Source organism: Heterodontus francisci, chromosome 26, assembly GCF_036365525.1.
Source record: "Heterodontus francisci isolate sHetFra1 chromosome 26, sHetFra1.hap1, whole genome shotgun sequence".
NCBI lineage: Eukaryota > Metazoa > Chordata > Chondrichthyes > Heterodontiformes > Heterodontidae > Heterodontus > Heterodontus francisci.
Window position 1 is genome coordinate 35183253 of NC_090396.1, and position 20077 is coordinate 35203329.

Consider the following 20077-nt stretch of genomic DNA (forward strand, 5'->3'; position numbering starts at 1 on the left):
TGTGAGAAAGAGGATTAGGAGGAACATATCATCATTTTCAATCCTTTCAGCGCCGCCACTGACCACAGCCTCAGTCACAGCTGCTCCAATGATGGCAAGCATGAGTCCTCCATAGGGATGTGAACATGCAGCCGTGCCTGTCCCCTGCCAGTTAGTTACTGCTACCTTTGGTTATGTGCCACTTTGTCCTGCAAGACAGAAGGAAGTGTTTCAGAGGGTGTGGTGCAATGTGTTTGGGTGATGTGGCTGTCATGGTTGGATAGCTGGCAATCTGAGTAAGTTGTGAGATGCGGATGTGGGGCTTACAGCAGTGCTAAATGTGTGGGGGTGAGGTGAAGCTATGAATGTTCATTATGAGTTGTGATTAATAGAGATTGTTGGTAGGTAAGTGATGGTGGTGTAATGCATTGAGCAGTGCTGAGGCTAGTGTTGCAGTTGGTGTGATATAGCATTTGAAGATGCATTCACTAATCTTGACTACTCGTGTGAGGTCATTGAACATCATTCAGCACTGCATCCAGCGCCTTGGGTCTACATTCCTGGCATTGTCCTGCATGGCTATCTGCTCCCATTTCCTTCTCAGAGTTTGTCTGAAGGGCCTCCAGGCACCCTGTGAATAGAAGACCTCTCTCCTCCTCTCCACCTCCTGCACTAAGGCCTCTAGTGCTGTGTCGGCGAACCTTGGAGCCAGCTCCCAGCCATGTTGTGCTATTCCTCTGCCTTTCCCAGATCCAAGTCACTTCTGCAATGAATTGCAGCACCTGCTTAAGCCAAAATGCATCTTCCCTCTAACAGGCGCAGGCTTGCTTTAAATGTACAGGCCAGCTGGAACTCGTGCTAGCCTCTCAAGTTTATCCCTCCCCGCCCCTCCTAACTCTCCCTGCTCCCTGCCTCCCCCCGCCTCCACCCCCCACCCCACTGATCAGGCATGCAGCCAGGCACTCAACAGCACACTTACTGCTGGCTACACTCTGCAATTATTGTAATGAGCAGGCAGCACAAAGTTCGAATGCTAGCTCCTTTGCAACAAATAGACACAGGTTAATCACACAACACAATCCCCACATTTGTTTTCGGTCCTAATCCAATTTTTCCCCCATTAATTCTGAAATATCTCCTTCACTCTCAAGTTTTCCTTTGTTCACACAAAAAAGGCAAATATACAGTAAAAATTAAAAAAAAATACATGATATACCACATCCTTACAGGCAAGTAGTGATTCCTGATTACAAATGATATTGTTATAAATACCCGTAACCTTTATTAAATGTGTGCTTTTAAAAACTCATAAATGAGGTAAAAGAAATTACCCTTTACAGAAACAGCACCCTCAGTTAATTAAAGAAATCTGTGAATAAAATATTAAAATAATGGAAAGAATTAGCAACTCTGTAAAAATAACAATTCCTGCTAAAGGTTTTGCAGTTTTGAGATAACAAGTGTCTAAAACTTCTAAAAAATTCCAAGTAAAACTAGACTCTAATGCAAATGTGCTAGATTGCTCATTCTATAGTCTTGCCTAATATGTGGCTAATAGTTTAAATAAATAATTCAGGAAAAAATGCATCTTTGAACATAAGGATAAAGCAGCCTTGCTTCCAACAGATTCCTGCCCAAACTTACTCAGAATATATTTCTTATTGTTTTACTTCACATAGTCTTATTGGGAATATTTTACATATTTAGTATTTCAGTTATCCCAGCCAAAGTTCTGTCCCGTCATTTGGTAAAATTTCATGTTGAAAGGCCGGTAGAAGTCTCTCAGCCTCTGAACCACCTCTGGGTCAATGTTGGGATGGATTCGGCCTTTTGTTTTGCCCAGGCATTGGGGCTTGCTGCTGCCCTCTGGCTTCTTCAAGCAGGGGAAGCCCTTGGTCTTGTTGAAATAGAAATGTTTGTCTGTGATGATCCTCTTCAGACCCAGAAAGTCTTGTACCTTGCCTAGTTCTCCTGCTGGGTCACTGATCAGCCTCTCTCCACTCACAAATAGGATTTGGCCCATGGGGAAATAGAGAAGCCAATTCTCCAAATGCTTGGCATAGATGCCAATCTGAATAGCACTCCATGAGGTGTCAATCAGGCCTGTAGTCCTGTTTTTAAAGATCAAACTCTCAAAGCTGGGGATATCGGGCTTTTTCGAGAGAGTTTGCGTGTAGTCAGAAATAGCCCGAGTGACAGGGTCCCGAACCACCACTATTAGCTTGGCATCCTTGGACATTGCATAGATTCGGGCAGCTGCCTCCTTGGTAACAAAGTAACTGGGAGTTTTCTCCATGGTGATTTGTCCATCCAGTGTTTTAGGCATCAGGCCCCTGCAGAAACATAAATATATATATATTTTTTAAAATCATGTCGGTTTGGAAACAATGAGAGTAAAATTCAATGGGGGACAAGATGGCTGCCCATTAAACCCTCACCCAATTTTCCTTCTCTTTCAAATCAATAGACAGTAAAATCCGACAGGATGTTTAACAGCTGCCAATCCACTACTGCTCGTTTTATCACCTTGCTGAAGTTGATTGTTTCCCCCAATCAATCAAAATTCTGTCTTTGAGAAGTTTGTACTTAACAGAAGCAACACTGAATAACAGTTCAGTAATAATGATAACCCTGTTAACTGAAGATTCACATTTATAGGGAAAATGAAAAATTGATCTCATTTACTCCACTCGCGTTTACATTCTTGTGCCTTGTTTGGTTTCCTTATACGCTATGCTGATTACTGATTGTTTGAATGAACTACCAACATCAACTTGCATTTATATAGCACCTTTAAAATAATAAACTATTCATTCCAAGGCACTTCACAGGAACGTAATCAGACAAATAAAAATTGACACTGAACCAAAGGAGAGATTAGGACAAGTGACCAAAAGCTTGGTCTAAGTGGAAGGTTTTAAGGAGGGTTTTAAAGGAGGAAAGAGACATAGACAGACAGAGAGGTTTAGGGAGGGAATTTCAGAACTTAAGGCCTAGATGGCTGAAGGCATGGCTGCCAATGGTGGAGCAAGAAAGTCAGGAATGCACAAGAGGCCAGAAGTGGAAGAATGCAGAATTGTGGGAGGGTTGTAGGGCTGCACGAGGTTACAGAGATAAGGAAGGGCGAGACGTGCAGGCATTTGAACATGAGGCTGAGAATTTTAAAATCAAGTCTATGCACCAGGATCTCCAAATTCCCTTCTTTAATATTATACTCAATTATACTCAAAGCATTTCCATTTTCACTGCTAACTGTTGTATCCTGTAGTTTGTTACAGTCCCTCTTACATTCCCACTACTTGTTCCCCATCCCCTGAATCTGTGCACAATAAGTGGCATCTGCCACTTGTAAGCCCAATCCCCCAATCTTTCTACCTCCTTTTGTATTTGGACCATTTGTTCCTTGTGTGCAGCTTCTCTCTCCCTCAATTACTTAAGATAGCTTTGTTTCCATCTCAAATTCCCAACTCGTTTATGTCCAGTGTAAAAGATGATGGCCCAAGGAACCCCCGATCACCTTCTCCCATTCCGTTACAGCTCCATGTGCAATTACCCTTTATTTCTTCAAACTGAGCCAATCTTTGATCTGCTCCTGATGTATAGACCAATTAAAGGACAAGGCTTTAATCTGGTGGGACCTCACTGTTCACACAATGCACTCATTTCAGCTTGATCCTGACAAATTCATAACTTCTTTGCCAAGAAATTCTATGGTTAGAACAGAATTTCCTAAAATCCAAATTTAAAAAAAAAATTTGCAAGTCTTTGTACCACAGCCCTTTAATTTGCACTCAGTAATTTAAAATCAAACAAAAATAACAAAATGCTTTCCAAAAGCATTGATTGCCCGCAATAGTGATTACATGTGGCTGCCTCTCAGACAGACTTGGCAAACTGACCATGTTCTACGTGCTATATGCATTCAAAAAAATTGAGTGGGGAGTATTTTATGAATGGTTCAGGATTTGCCATTATAATGTTGTGCACTCACAAGTGAATGATGTGACATGATTTACTGCAGTTGTATGTTTCAAACACCATTAGATCTGGTTCACGTTTACATTAACTGGCTATTATTGTGGCCAAGAGTTTCCTTCAGTATGTGTTTCCTGCAATATACCAGCTTCTACTTTTCAAACACGCTTTTCATTGCAGGCTTGTATCAAAGGCGTAGAAATTAGCCCTGGTGCACCCTTGGGCCCAGACTCGATGCTGCATAATTAGTGAACACAATAGCTGAGAGGCCTGAAGATTGATGAAAATCGGTTCTCGATCCTCGTTAACATACTCGCCATGAACTGCCAGAGCTGGTTGCGCCTTGACAGATGGCTCACCTGAACATTGACATCAATGGTGGGCTGCCTTCCTCACAGGCAGCTGGCCTCAGATACAGGCTGGGCGGGGGGAGCTGAAGTGGGATACGGTTGGCAGGGGCCTGATCTCAACTCCTGCGGCATCGGGAGAGCAGTCCTGCTCCTCCTAGCTCCACTCTATGTTTTTTTAACAAAAAATATTTTTTCCAACTTCCTGCTGTTGACGTCCATGGGGACTGCTGAAGAACCCTGAGCAGGGTAGGCCCAACACCTACACTGCTTATTGCTGACTGATTTCTCAATAGGGTCTTTCAAGAGTGCCTAATTTACATACTTAAGAAGTCTAATGCCTAAAAATGGCCTCTACGAATTTGGCAGTGGGATTAATGCCTGCACAGAATGGGTGCAAGCTAACCCACTAAATTGTTATGCCTTGCATCCATTTTATGCCAAAAGCCAGGTGCGATGCAAACCGATTTCTACCCCAATGCTTTCTTTGAGACATTCTATAGCATGGCCCTAAACAGTTCCTATAACCCATGCCATCCTGGTACTATCATAAATTTATCTGTGCTGATTTAAATGAAATATCTGCATAGCAAACCTATTTGAACCCAGATTTGGATTCTGGTGTGCTGCTTTTTTTAGTTGTTCATGGAATGTGGGCTTCCCTGGCTAGGCCAGCATTTATTGCCCATTCCTAATTGCCCTTCAGAAGGTGGTGGTGAGTTGCCTTCTTGAACTGCTGCAGTCCTTTGGGTGTGGGTACACCCACAGTGCCAGCAGTTTGATATAACTGAGTGGCTTGCTAGGCCATTTCAGAGGGCATTTAAGAGTCAACCACATTGCTGTGGGTCTGGAGTCACATGTAGGCCAGACCAGGTAAGGATTGCAGATTTCCTTCCCTGAAGGGCATTAGTGAACCAGATGGATTTTTGCAACAATCGACAATGGTTTCATGGTTACCATTAGACTAGATTAGATTAATTAATTGAATTCAAATTTCACCATCTGCCCTAGTGGGATTCGAACCTATGTCCCCAGAGTATTAGCCTGGGCTCTAGATTACTAGTCCAGTGACATTATCATTACACCATTGCCTCCCCCGTTGGTGTGATGAGGTCAGGGTAAGGGAGGTAAAACTGAGCAAGATTCCCCCACCTGACTCTTGTGAAGATATAATCTAACTTGATTGTGATGTCTCCCCGGTTTAATAGTCCATCAATCTGTCGGTGTGTGGATGGTGGTATGGGGAATTGTCCTATTCCAGCCATGCTGCACCACCCCCCCCCCACTCCCCCGCAGCCCCCCACCAAACATTTTCTTTGATCGCAGTTGATTTCATATATGCAACCAAGTAATGCAGCAGTGGGAATGTGGAATTTTTCTTAAATGACACACTGTTTTACATGCAGATCAATTGAAGCAATGTCAGTTGGTTCAATATTCTCTGTGAACACATGTTAAGAAGTTTCAGCAGATGGTATGCTGCATCCAGATGAATTATGCACCTATGAGAATTTTAGAAGTTGGCTGATCATGAAACAAGACCAAAGCTTTAAGAAATCCCATCTGATAAACGGGGGAGCCTTGGCAATCTGTCAAATTAGCTTTCAGAAACCGATGACTGTACCTTCCTGCAAGGGAGTGAAAAATTATCAATGTAATCAAAAAAGACAATTTTCCTTTAAGTGGAGAAGAGGCTGTTGAATGAACTTTCAAAAATTTACTAGTGACCTATCCTGCAAGCTCCTGAGGTAATAATCACAATCAATGTAATGTCTATTGCTATGCTACGCTGGACTGCCCTCATTTTAAACATAAATTTATTCGTCTCTTAGATTAACTTTTCCGACATATTACTACTCCTAATGGTTTACAGGTCTGCTGTGGCTGTAACTAATATTAACACTATCTCAGACCAGGCGGCTGAATTATGATGTAAATCTCATCAGTCATGTGCCGTGTGTGTACATTCATGTACATGGATGGTGCAAATCATAGCTTTTCAGACCCCATTGTAATGGTCAGTATAACAGATCACCTCAAAAACTTTGTCTATGTGCAGTTTGCTCAATGGACATCAGGTTTGAGTAAAAATGTGTCCTCGAATGTATTGCTCAGTTGGTAAGTTACCTATGGAGTTCCCTCAAGGATTTATCCTTAGTCCCCCCCTTCTATTTCTCACCTAGGAGGAAACTTCAGCTCATCCAGTACTGGATGTCGTACAAGCAGTCTGGGAAATCAAAGGCAGTGGAGGGGTTGAGAGAGATAATGATGAGGTGGAGCTAAGTGTCATTATCGTTCATGTGAAACCTGATATGCTTTCAGATGATGTTGGCGAGGGGCTGCATGTAACTTAATATTGAGAAGACCAAAGTCATCGGCTTTGGTCCCTGCCACAAACTCCATTTCCTAGCCACTGTTTCCATCCCTCTCCTTGACAACTGTCTGAAGCTGAACCAGACTGTTCTCAATCTTGACATACTATTTGCTCCTGAGACAAACTTCCGACCACATATCCACTCCTTCACCAACACCGCATAATTCCACCTCCATAACATCACCTGCTTCTGTCCTTCCTCAGCTCATTTGCTGCTGAAACTGTCATCCATGCCTTTGTTACCTCTCGACTTGACTATTCCAATGTCTTCCTGACTGAGTTCACACCATTCACCCTTCGTAAACTTGAACTCATCTAAAACTCTGCTGATTGCATCCTAACTTGCACCAAATCCCTCGCACCCATCATTCCTGTGCTCATTGACCTATATCAGCTCCTTATAATATCTCCTCATGTGGTGCATCTCAAATCTTGTTTGAGAACCCTCCATTAAAGGTACTACATAATTATATAGTGTATATATTATATACAGTATATAGTGCATTAAAGGTACTATATAATTTCAAGTTATTGTTGTTAATGAACTTGCCAGATTTTAACATACTGACTGGAAGATGCTTAACTAGAGAATGGTGTCTGGCACAAGGAAGTTAAAATAAAGAGAAATAATAACCAACAGAAAATAGTTCACAATGGTTATAACTATTTCTCCTGACCGTGATCTGTCCCGTTAAGGGTTTACAGCTTATCCATGCTGGTCCTGATGAAGCGGTCCACCCAAATATTAACTTGCTTATCTATTTGAGATACCAACTGATTGGCTGTGCAGTTCTGTTTTATTTCCAGCATTTTCAATTTTCCTTTCTATCTTATTAATAATTCATACAAGCACAGCAATCAGAGCACAAAGTCTATTGCATCATAAAAAACTTAAGTCAAATTCAAGTATATTTTTATAAATGTATTTTCCTTACTATGATGGGAGGCATATATTAACAGAGAGCAGAAAGCATTTTTGAAAAATATAAATATTCAGTGAGGGGTTTTACAATTCAGGAAATAAAAAGTACAAAATGACATCTGAAGGAACTCACATTGAGTCAATCTGCATAATACTCATTTAACTGTGGCTCTGCAGTGATTGTGTCATAACCAGGACTAATACTTAGTAGCTGACAGCTCTGCAAATCAACACTTAGACTGTCATCATCTGTGACGATGTCCATTATGTGCCCAAGCATTGGAAGAAGGTGTAATGAATGCCCGAGGCTATAATTCCAACAAAATGATGCTATGTTTGTTATCACTGAGAGTCAGTGCTTTATGTGCAATACTTTTTTTAGAACACAGTTCAAATCCAGATTTCATTCTGTAAGGGATTTATAAAGATCTTCTGCATGAGGGGAATGCAATTTGTATTGCATGGGTTTTCTATTCATATCATATTAATGCAAAGAAAGCCAGCAATGCTATCCAAATTTGTTCTCCCTCCAATTTCTCCTCTTCCCCAATTTCCTGGAAGGTGTTAACTTGCTCCCTGGAATACTGTTCCTTTCTAATACTTCACTGAAGTGGCCATTAAGTGGCCTCGACTGTGCAGAGCATCACAGTTATCAACATCTACACCAGTACACTTACAGGAGGGGTAATGATACAGTTATCAAGAACAGGAACCATGGCTGTTTTTCCCCTCTCTAACCAAGGGTCCAACTGTCAACTGCAATGCTCCCTACTGCTATCCCAGCTGAGACTGAATAACACAGCACATACTCAGGATCGAACCTGGATCCTTGCTCCTCTTTATGGCTGAGGCAGGAGGGTTGATGTTCCAATATGGATACAGATCACTCATAAATTATAAGGTATAATTGTAAAGCTTAGTGGAAGAGCAGTGTGCTATTTGTCAATGCTCAGCCAGCACAAAATCTATTCACTCCACCACCAGCATACTACGAATGGTGTGTGTACCATCTGCAGAATGCACCACATCAAGTCACTAAGATTTCCTAAACCCACGACCTCCACCACCCACAAGGACAAGGGCAGCAGGTGCATGGGGACACCAGCACCTTCATGTTCCCCTCTGTCACTTCATTTTTTTCCATGCAAAGCTGAGGTGGGAGATTTCCATTGGGAAACCCATAACTGGCAGTAATGGAGCTAAACAGCAATAGGACAAGCAGCAGAAGAACCATTGTAACAAAGACCCCTCAAAAACACAATGACAGCAGAAAAGAAATGTAAGAGAAGAAAATTAATGTTGGGAAAGCTTTAAAACTAATGAATTAATTTTCTGAATATGATCTTGAAAGGAGCTTGTGCTTACAGCAACCTCGGCCACCAAATATTCTTGGATGTAGAGTGTCCGATGTGCATGAGCATCAGGAAATTGTATGGAGGGCATTCTTTTCTCACCCCCATGTTAATATTTAAATGAAGCTCACACCTGTTTGAGCCTGCCACTCCCTACCCTTATTTTCCTGGAAGGGAACACAATGCACCAAGTGGGTGGAAATCTGGCACTTTAAACATCTGCCAATTTCCAATTGGTTTTGAATAGGCAAACCTGATTGGAAAGTCACCAACAGAAATTGCCCCCTTGGAACTTGGGGCAACTCAGAAGCAATTTAAATTTTAAGAATTAATGTCATTCAAATAAGATGCTTTGCCATTTATTTTTAGTTCTTGTGAAGCGGATGAACTTATTGCTGTGATGGAAATGTGCTGGTTCAACCTTACTGCATTGACACCTTGAGACAAGTGGCTAGCTGGTCAGGCACTGGTCCTGTGAGTACATTCACCTCCTTTTGGCCTTTAAAAGTACTGACTTTGGAGGCAAAAATACCAAATCCGCTCACCTTTGTAAACAGGTTCATTCTCGAGGTCCGGTCTGATAAGAACTGAACCAGGTTGACTCAATTTTTCCTCTTTACTGAATTCCACTTAGAACCATAGGAAAATTACAGCACAGAAGGAGGCCATTCAGTCAGTCGTGTCTGTGCTAGCCCACCTTCCAGCACCTGGTCCATAGCCTTGCCGGTTACAGCACTTCAGGTGCATGTCCAGGTACCTTTTAAAAGAATTGAGGGTTTCTGCCTCCACCACCATTCCTGGCAGTGAATTCCAGACACCCACCACTCTCTGGGTGAAAAAGTTTCTCCTCATGTTCCCTCTAATCATTCTACCAATCACCTTAAATCTATACCCCCTGGTAATTGACCTCTCCGCTAGGGGAAGCAGGTCCTTCCTGTCTACTCGATCTAGGCTCCTCATAGTTTTGTACACCTCTATTAAGTCACCCCTCAGCCTCCTCTGTTCTAAGGAAAACAACCCTAGTCTATCCAATCTTTCCTCATAGCTGCAACTTTCACGCCCTGGCAACATTCTTGTAAATCTGCTCTGTACTCGCTCCAGAGCAATTAATTTGATCAACTTGAATGACAAACAGCAGCTCAATTTTGTGAAGCGCATCAATTGGTCTTACAGTCTGGAGTGACTGAAGCTGCCTATCATCCCAATTTTCACCATTACAAAAAGCCAAATCCCTACTCAAGGTAACGAATATAAGAAAGTACCTGATAGCAATTGGATATTCTGGCATACTCAAATGTTAATGTGAGCATCGGCAACAGATGCCTCAGGCTGAATTTTACGCAGCTGCCAGGGGTCCTGACGCCAGGCCAGAAAAGCAAGGAGAACCCTGCCTTGGCAGTTTGGGGGACCACCACTGCTGAATTAATGGACCATGGGCAATTAACTGCCCTGTGCTGGGGTACCCGTCACTTGAAGGATGGGGGTCCTGCCTCCAGCAATTGTTGGCCAAGCAGTGGGCCAGCAGCTCAGCAGTGGAGCAGTGGCCATTGCTGGAACTGCATTAGGCCCGGGACCAGGAGCAGTGCTGGAGCTTCAGAGAGGAGGTAACTGGGGCAGGCTCACTGGGGCCAGTCATGCAGCCCCTGGTAAAGGGTTGCGAGTGGTTTGTTGAGGGCAGAAGGTGGGGTGTTGGCACTGGGGCAGCCTTTGCCACTGGGCGCCCTCTGTGGGCCACAGATTGCACAAGCAGGAGGCCTCCCCACCCACACGGAGGCCACCTGATGTTACTGGGTGGCCTCCAGAGGTGGCAGAGGGCCCCCTTACCAGCGGTGGTGGGATGAGGCCCTTAAGTGGCCATTAATTGCGCTACTTAAGGGCCTCAATTGGCCTTCCTCACCCCTAACTAAATTGATTGGCACAGGAAGGCAATGGGCACTTTACGCCCTACCTTCACTTATTATTTTATGGGCCCCCAAGCCACATTGCCTGTCCCTAGAGGACTAATGAAATTCAGCCCCTCCACTTCTTTTCACTGTAGCTCCAGGAGTTATGTTTGGAATCATTTTTATAGCAAAGGAAAGCAGTCTTGAATAAATGTTCAGCAAACACATTCCACCTGTGTTCAAACCTTGATGAAAATTGCTTTGGGAAAATTGTGTCGCATCATCTCATCACTTGCACCTAATATTTTATTGCAGTGAAAGTAATACACAATTCTTCTCACTTTTCTCCCTCTAACCTTAGTCTTAATATGAATAAAGGAAATAAATATGTGATTCTAATGGCACTGAGTTTAATCTAACGTACATAATATACTTGGAAATGGTCTGACCTTGGCATGAGTAAGTGTAGTGAGTCTACAATCATTATTGAGACTTGATGAGCTGGACTTAAAAGGCAAATTGTCAGTATTTCTCAACATGAAAATTAAAACATTTCATTAGATAATGAACACTTATTATTTATGGTGATGGTATATTAATAATGTAGCCTTGTTTTGAAGATTCCTCTGTTCCAAACTCCTGAAAGTATTCTGCACTCTACCACCAAAACAGGTCAAGAATCATAAGATCTTACAGCAGAGGAGACCATTTGACCCATTGTGCCTGAGCCCTTTCTTTGAAAGAGCAGTCATTTAACAAGATGGCTTATAGTTAGAACTTTTCTTTATTGCACTGTGCTGTTTTTCAGATTGTCACTGAACATGCGTCAGTTTGTCCGTTTGAAGTCTATAACAATGCAGTACTGAAGCTCTCAGAGTTAACCCAACTGCTTTTGGTGAAATACAATGGTTTCTTGTATATATAGTTAATGTGTTCATGTTTGTAAGATTGTGGTTTGGGCCAACAGCGTATGGGTAGATTATTAATGATTTACAGCTGTTCTCTCCACTTCAATCTATTCTCAAGCTCAGGGAATTTGAAATTGAAAAGTCAAAAGAACAGTTTAATTATTAAAACTGCTGGCACTGCTTGAAGGAGAGCTTTGTGTACAATACTTCAGCCCATAATAGCAATGCACAGCAAAGCAGGTTACATTCTGAAAGCTAAATCTCAAATGAAAAGGGACTTGCCTGAGCCACTTAGTGTGATGCATAAGAAAATACAGATTGTGGATATTTGTAAAGGATGATTTTAATTAGCTGGGAATCTGCTGGAACCCTAGATAAGTGAACAATTTATGTGGCTATGGAATGCTGCTCAGGTTTACGCCAGATGTTTTATTCCAGGCTAAACACCACTTTAGGAATAAAAGATAAAACCTGACAGAAATCTTATTCCAATGCAAAACTGACTTAAAATCTTACCTTTGGTTCTGATGGTACTGACCTGCTCTTAAACCAGGATATTGCTCATGTAGAAGTGGTCTTAACAAACCTCAGAATAACTAACCCAGAACATTTCAGCTTTCATTGGCAACAGTGGTCTATCTGGTTATCGTCCTGAGCAATACAGCATCATGAAGTGGATCTGTGTCAAAATATTGGTCTTCAAATCCCTCCATGGCCTCACTCTTCTCTATCTCTGTAACCTTGTCCAGCCCTACAATCCTCTGACAAATTTGCATTCCTCCAACTCAGGCCTCTTGTGCTTCCCCGATTTCGATCACCCAACCTTTGGTAGCTGTACTTTCAGCCTTCTCGGAAGCCCTGAAGTTCCTTTTCAAACTCTTCACCTCTCCAGCTTTCTCCCCTCCTTTAAGACACTACTTGAATTGTGATCTCTTTGAAAATTCAATACTATTGCACATCTTTTATTAAAAAATTTTATGATGAGAGCTTAAAGATGTAATATTAAGCAGTTCCTACAGTTAGGGTAAGTTTGTTAAATAATCGACTGTAGATGGGTTAGGAGCACAGGGACGGGAGTAGGCTATTAGATCATAGCTAATCTGTACCTCAACTCCATTTACTGACCTTTGAACCAGATCCCTTGATGCCTTGCCTAATAAAAATTTGTCAATCTCAGTCTTGGAAATTCCAATTGACCTAGCCTCCACAGCCTTTTAGGCAAGATAATCCAGATTTCCACTGCCTTTGTGTAAAGAAGTGCTTCCTGATTTCACTCTTGAATGACCCGGCTTTAACTTTAAGATCATGTCTTCTTGTTTTTGAATCCTCTACCAAAAGAAATAGTTTTCCTGTATATCCCCTAATGACACCTTTTAATATTTTAAACAGCTAGATTAGTTCACCCCTCAATCTTCCAAACAAGTTTATGGAACCTGTCCTCATATTTTAACCCATTACATTTTCGTATCAATACTTATAGTCCTGGTATTCTTACTTTGTGCATGCAGCAGACTGGTCCTTGGAATCATGCTGTAGGATAATAGATGCAATTGCTAGATTGTCCTGAAATTGGGCAATGTAATGGAGAAAGCTCCAGAGAGATTTGGTGGGAAGCCAACGCCACATCCTAACATTCCACCATGTCCCAGCATCACTCTAAATTTCCCTCCCTCATCCATCAAGGGAGCTTGGCAATGCTTGCCTTGCCTGACCCACCACACATAAATGATGGTAGAAAAGCAGAGCCCTATTAGCTCTGGATTACTCTGTCTTGCGCTGCTACTACTGTCAATTCTGCTAACAGCCAGGAGAAGGCTGCTGATAGATTCTGAGGTGTCAATAGAATGCCTGCTGAAGCCCCTGTGCTAAGGAGAAAACCCAGTGGTGGGAACCTCTCCCTCTCGTCAGGCCCTGAATACAAACATTGTTTAGATCTTGGCTCAGTCCTAGGCCTAAACTAAGATGAAGCTTCAGATATCTGAAGCACTTCTGCACCTTTAAATTTACTTCTGGTGCTGCTGTGGGTCACCCATTGTGGCACTACCGCATCCCGCTTCCTCACAGCAGACATGCACCTTGGCCCTTCTACCTTAATGTCCAGTGCTTGCAGCCAAATGGTGCCTAGACACAGAGGCAACCCACAAAAAAAACTAACAGCTGAGATTTTGCCAGGACAATCTTCAGTTCGGAGGTCGTGATCAGGACTGATGTTGATGGCTTTGATCTTTCCAGTGCTTAGCTGGATGAAGTTAAGACTCTTTCAAGACAAGATGTTGGATAAGCAGTCTTACAGCTTGCAGCAGTGGAGTCGAGAATGATTCATGGAGATGTAGAGCTGGGTGTCATAAGCATACATGTGGAAGTTGGCCCATGTGTTCAGATGATGTTGCCAGGAGGTTATAGGTAGATGAGGAAGAGGAGAGTGTCAAGGTGGATCGACAAAGGACTCCAGAGGTGACAGTAATGGGTTGGGCCAAAAAGCCATTGCTAGAGATGTTTTTGCTGTGATTGGATTGGCAAGCATAGAAGCAAGTGAAAGCAATCCCAATGAGTTGAACAGTGATGGATAAGTGTTGGAGATGGATTGTAGTCAACCTTATTGAAGGCTGCAGACAGGATAAGGAAGGATAATGCACCATGGTCACAACCAGAGAGAATGTTGTTGGTGAATTTGGTTAGGGCTGTTTTGCTGCTGTGGAAAGAGCAGTAGCCGGAATGGAAGGATTCAAACCACCCCTTTCTCTTCCTTAAATGATATATCATTCTGAGCATGAGCATTTAGACCTGTTCCAGAACCTCAGTTAGTGCTGAATGACTGGTTGGATCCTTAATGAACAAGTAAATCTTTAAGATAAAGTTTGTTAGCTGGAACTGCTGAATGTAAAGTCATTTAGATCCAGTTGTTCTTTTATTATGCAATGTTGGATTTGAAACATTGGATTTTGTGGTGCCAGTATTTTATTTATTTATTTATTTAGAGATACAGCACTGAAACAGGCCCTTCAGCCCACCAAGTCTGTGCTGACCAATGACCACCCATTTATACTAATCCTACATTAACCCCATATTCTCTACCACATCCCCACCACTCTCCTACCACCTACCAATACTAGGGACAATTTACAATGGCCAATTTACCTATCAACCTGCAAGTCTTTGGCAGTGGGAGGAAACCGGAGCACCCGGCGGAAACCCACGCAGACACAGGGAGAACTTGCAAACTCCACACAGGCGGTACCCAGAATTGAACCCAGGTCGCTGGAGCTGTGAGGCTGCGGTGCTAACCACTGCGCCACTGTGCCACCCCAAGGTCCCTTGGAGTAGCAGTGACATGTTCAGCAGAGAGGTCCTGCATACTTCCAGAGTGCACTGTAGTGAACTAATCCAAAAATTGCGGTGGGCCACCTACACTACTCCCGACGATTCATTACTTCAAACGCCAAGTAAGGAATCAGTGCGTATTTGAGCTAATTGCCCACTAATTAAGAATTAATTACACTTTTAAGTCTTACACCTGTATTTTACGGTCAAGGGGCCCTCCTCTCAATTCATAAATACTACTGGGAAGTCCACACTATTTTAAACATTAAACATTTCTTAACATGAAACTTTTAACAATGTTTAACAAATGCCACTTTTCAAAATGATTTATCAGATCAAAATTATTGTACTTTTTAAAAATATGCTTACACTTTTAATTTTCTATAATGAATTGTGTCTACTAAAAATCTGATGCATTTGAGAAGGTCAAACAAGGCAAAAGAATACACAATAAATAGGAGGATACTGAGAGGTGAAGGGGAAGGGAGGGACCTTGGAGTGAGTGCCACAGATCTCTGAAACTAGCAGGACAGGTCGATAAAGTGGTTAAGAAGGCATATGGAATCCTTTCCTTTATTAGCCAAGGCATGGAATATAAGAGCAGGGAGGTAATGCTGGAGCTATATAAAAGACTAGTTAGGCCACACTTGAGTACTGTATGCAGTTCTGGTCACCTCATTAGAGAAAAGATGTAAATAGACTTGAGAGGGTACAGAGGAGATATATGAGGATAAAAGCAAAATACTGCAGATGCTGGAAATCTGAGTATTTCTTGTTTGTGTTTCAGATATATGAGGATGTTGCCAGGACTGGAAAATTGCAGCTATGAGGAAAGATTAGATAGACTGGGGTTGTTCTCCTTGGAATAGAGGAGGTTGAGCGAGATTTTATCGAGGCTTGCAAGGTTGTGAGGGGACTGGATAGAGTGGATGGGGAGGACCTATTTCCATTAGCAGAGGCATCAGTGACTAGGGAGCATAGATTTAAAGTGATTGGTAGAAGGAATAGAGGGGAGATAAGGAAAAAAAAATCACCAGAGGGTGATAGGGGTCTGAAACTCACTGCCTAAAAAGGTAGTAGAGGCAGAAACTCTCAACTCATTTAAAAGGTGTCTGGATGTGCACTTGAAGTCCCATAACCTGCAGGGATATGGGTCGAATGCTGGAAAATGTGATTAGGATGGGTGGCTTGCTTTTTTCAGCCGGCGCCTCCTTCTGTGCCATAAATATTCCTACATTTTCTAAATATTCTAAATATCTGAAAAGGAGGAATGTGCAAGGATGTGGGGAGAGGGCAAGGGGACTGGCAGTACGTGAATTAGGAGAGCCGGCACGGACACGAAGGGCCAAATGGCCTGCCTCTGTGCTGTAACGATTCTATGATTCTAGTCCATGTTTCTATGATTTTCCACTGCTTTTTTTAATGTGATTTTCCAAGACCTTTTCAATGCAGCAGCCTTTTTTTTTCAGCTTTTGTGGTGCAGTGACTGTAATCCACGCCCTGCAACTGCCTGCCGTATATGCCCGAACAATCCTGCACTGCTGTGCCTCACTGCAACCCAAGCCGAGAAGCAATCCTCCCTCATCGATGCCAAAATTCTTGCCACCAGGATTGCAGTAGGAGATTTATTTGGTGTCAGTGGTGAGCAATGTTGCTGTGTTGCGGACCACAAAATCCGGGCCAATATAATGTAAGAGCAGAATCTGTTTTTGGCTAGGTGCAGATCACCTTGTGCAAGGGGTAAGTACTGCATAACATTAATCAGGAACAGAGTGGTCTCCTAGTCTAGTTACAATTGCCGAAGGGGGTCAGGGCAGAGAAAACTTTTCCAGATTTTTTTCCCTCAAATTGTCCCAGGTTTTTATCTGGTTTTTCACCTCTCCAGGGAGCTCACATTGCTTTTGGGTGGGATGGGCTGGAAAAACCAGAAAGCTTTTCCTTGTCATGGGTTCGTATAAGAACACAGGGTTTAATTCTCTTCATAAAATTCCATGAATGTTATGTCTGTGAGTGAAGAATCACAGTCTGTAGTGAAGTTACTTAGAGATTACTGCAGATAAAGCGCAACTCTCACTCAGCCTTCTGGTGGATGAAAATCTTGCAGAAAATTGTAAAAGGTTAAACAGCAATTAAAAGTATATAGTAGCTATTGGAGCAAATGAAAAGACTGAGTTGAGGAAATCATCCATTTTTATGTTATTGAAGAAGAAGCACTAAATATGAATTTCAACTTTAAAGAGAAAGAAAATCTTGTACGGATGTCATAGGGCTGAATTTAACAAGGCCTCCCGCGTCGGGGTTTGTGGCAGGGGGGGCGCCCGGAAAATTCTTCCAGGAGAGGGCCCACCACGACCCCCGATGCTGAGAAGGCCCTACCGCATTTTAGTGGTGGCAGCGAGGCCTTGGTGCGGCCCCGCTTTCATTTGCTGACTAAAACTTATACAAAGAAATGTTAATAACTGATCTGGACCGGGCAGCCATCCCACGTCGATATTCCAGTTGGTGGCCGGAAGCCCCACGCCTTCTGAACCCCGTTTGGGTATTCAAGGCGAGACACTGGTGGAGTGGGGGGGTGGGGGGGAGGAAGGAGGAGTGAAATTATCAGCGTGGAGGGGTAGAGCGGGAAAAACACTTTTTATTGGCTGTGGGGATGGTGAGAAGGGTTGAAGGGCAAATGTGACGAGGTTACGGGGGGAAACCGTTGGGAATAAAATAAATTTTCGAGATACAGGCCAATTAAAAAACATTGGAGAGGAAGGGAAAGGGCCTCCAGCTTTTAATATTTTTTTAAATAGCATGCACAGAAATGTACCTTTAAAAATTCAATTTTTTCCTGAGGGCATGAAGCCCTTTAAAAATGGCACTGGCGCCTGCACGGTGGCGCCGGATGCCACTGCTGGGGACGGAGCGGCTACCCCTTTTACATCATCGGGGGTGCCCGTTCCGCCCCCCCCCCCCCCATTTCAATGAGCCCCCGCTTGAAATATCGCAGCGGCTTAGCGGCGCGCAAGTCACGTGTGCGCCGCACCTTCTTTTAAACTCACGCAGAAATAAAATTCAGCCCATAATGAATGAGATTGAGAGGTTCTATGGTAGTAAACAAAATCTGATATATGAAAGGCAGAGATTTTTCATGCGTGCAGAAAACAAGACAAACCATTAATTATTTGAAATTGAATTAAGAACTTGCAGCAGAACCTGTGAATTTGGGCAATGGACAGAACCAGTCACAAGGGCTGAGTAATTTGTGCAACTCCAAATAATTCCCTGTGACAAAGGAAAAAGATCTAATGTTAAACATTGGAATACACATATGTGGATCAGGACAAGGTGCTATGTGGTGAGGAAAATGGAACCATTCAGGAGGTATGCAAGAATGATTAATAAATTGTCAAACGTGAAATCTGAAATATAATCCATCAAAACTGAAGGGGAGAGTGAGGGAAGAAAATAGAAAATTCTGCGTGTAGTGTAGATCGTGGCAGTGTGCCAGCCTCTGTGAAAGTAAGAATAAAATATTCCAAAAATAATAAGTACAGACAAATTCAAGTGCATATTGCAAGTAAAGTCACTTAAAAAGTCCATATGTAGAAGCGATAGCTACAAATCAAACAAATGGAAGAGACTGGATGCTGATATTAGTTGTGAATTGAGCAGTTGTACCATTGAAATTAATACAGGAACACAAGAGGTTGTCTTGTCTGAGACCACAAGCGATTATAACAAGAGCTTGGCAGCAGTAATACCATTGAAAGGAAAATGTGTTGCTGGCTCTGTACAAGGCTGTTTTTTGCATTATGGCCAAAAGATGTCTGTCCACTTTTTAGGTCTAAATGCTTTGGTAAAAAGTAAAGGCTGAAAACACCAAAGGAGGATTGCTTACACTGGAATGCAAGAAACTATTTTAAGGAAATTGCTGCTTACTACAGAAGACCAGATTGATACCATGATTGATAAACAAGCTGGTCTGTTAATGCACCCTTGAGGAAAAGTACCATTTGCACTGTAGGAGAAAATAACAGTGGAACAGAATAGAATGAAAAACATAGAAACAGATAAACCAAGAGAATGGATGCGCTTGATAGCAATTGTTGAGAAAAGGGTTGGTAAGTTGCAAATCTGCTTGGAAGCTACATCAGGAAATCATTAGAAATTGGAATAGTGCCTGAGGACTGGAAAATGGCTCACTAAAAAAAAAGTCTTTACAAAGGGACACAAAGAACTACAAGCAGTAAACCCAACATCTGTTGTGGGTAAAATATTAGAAGATATCTTGAAAGAGGGGATAATGAAAGACTGAGATAGGTTTGGTATGGTACCAGAGAAACAGCATGGATTTATGGGAGTAAGTTCTTGCCAAATAAATTTCCTGCACTCCTTTGAGAAAGTGGCAAGCCTCATTGACAATGAAAATGCTGGATGTAATAGATTCAGATCTCATTGAGATGAAATCTTAGATGCAGCTGTGAATGAAACTGTATTAACTAGTCAGTCACTAGTGAGCTGCTAGAGGGAATTGATATCGAAGTCATTGGTGTTTGCTGTGTAGATAAATGATTTGAAGCTGAGGACAGAAACTAAACTGTATAACTTTGCATATAATGCAGAAGTAATAATGGACAAAGGTATGGAGGAGAAATAAATAATAAGAACATAAATTTTAAACTACAAAACACAACAAGCTTACTGAAACTAACAGCACATTGTGTCGCAGCAGCAAGGAAAACGATGAATTTTGGGATGAATATTCAGAGTGATAGAGCACAAATCCCAGGATTCCGATACTGATTCTTTACAAGGCATTGGTATGACCTCATTAAGAATATTGCAAACAGTTCTGGTCACTGTCCTACAGCAGAGACATCCAGGCATTGGGGACAGTGCAGAAACAAGCAACCAAACTGATACTTAGAATAATGTATATGAGCTGTGAGGAGAGGTTAGGATCAGCCTGGAATTGTTTACTTTGAATAAGAGAAGGCTCAGGGAGATATTATTCAAGTGTTCAGGATCCTT

The 20077-nt window shown here is 42.3% G+C and overlaps 1 protein-coding gene across 1 annotated transcript in view; it reads right to left on the reverse strand.

Moving 5' to 3' along the window:
- Positions 1-918: 918 nt before the first annotated feature.
- The window catches only part of LOC137384254 (heparan sulfate glucosamine 3-O-sulfotransferase 3A1-like), a 181113-nt gene continuing 161954 nt past the window's right edge, over positions 919-20077 (reverse strand). Inside the window, exon 2 of the mRNA XM_068058013.1 lies at positions 919-2312. Within this exon, the coding sequence (XP_067914114.1) occupies positions 1691-2312 (622 nt within the window). The 3' untranslated portion in view covers positions 919-1690. The remainder of the gene's footprint in view (positions 2313-20077) is intronic.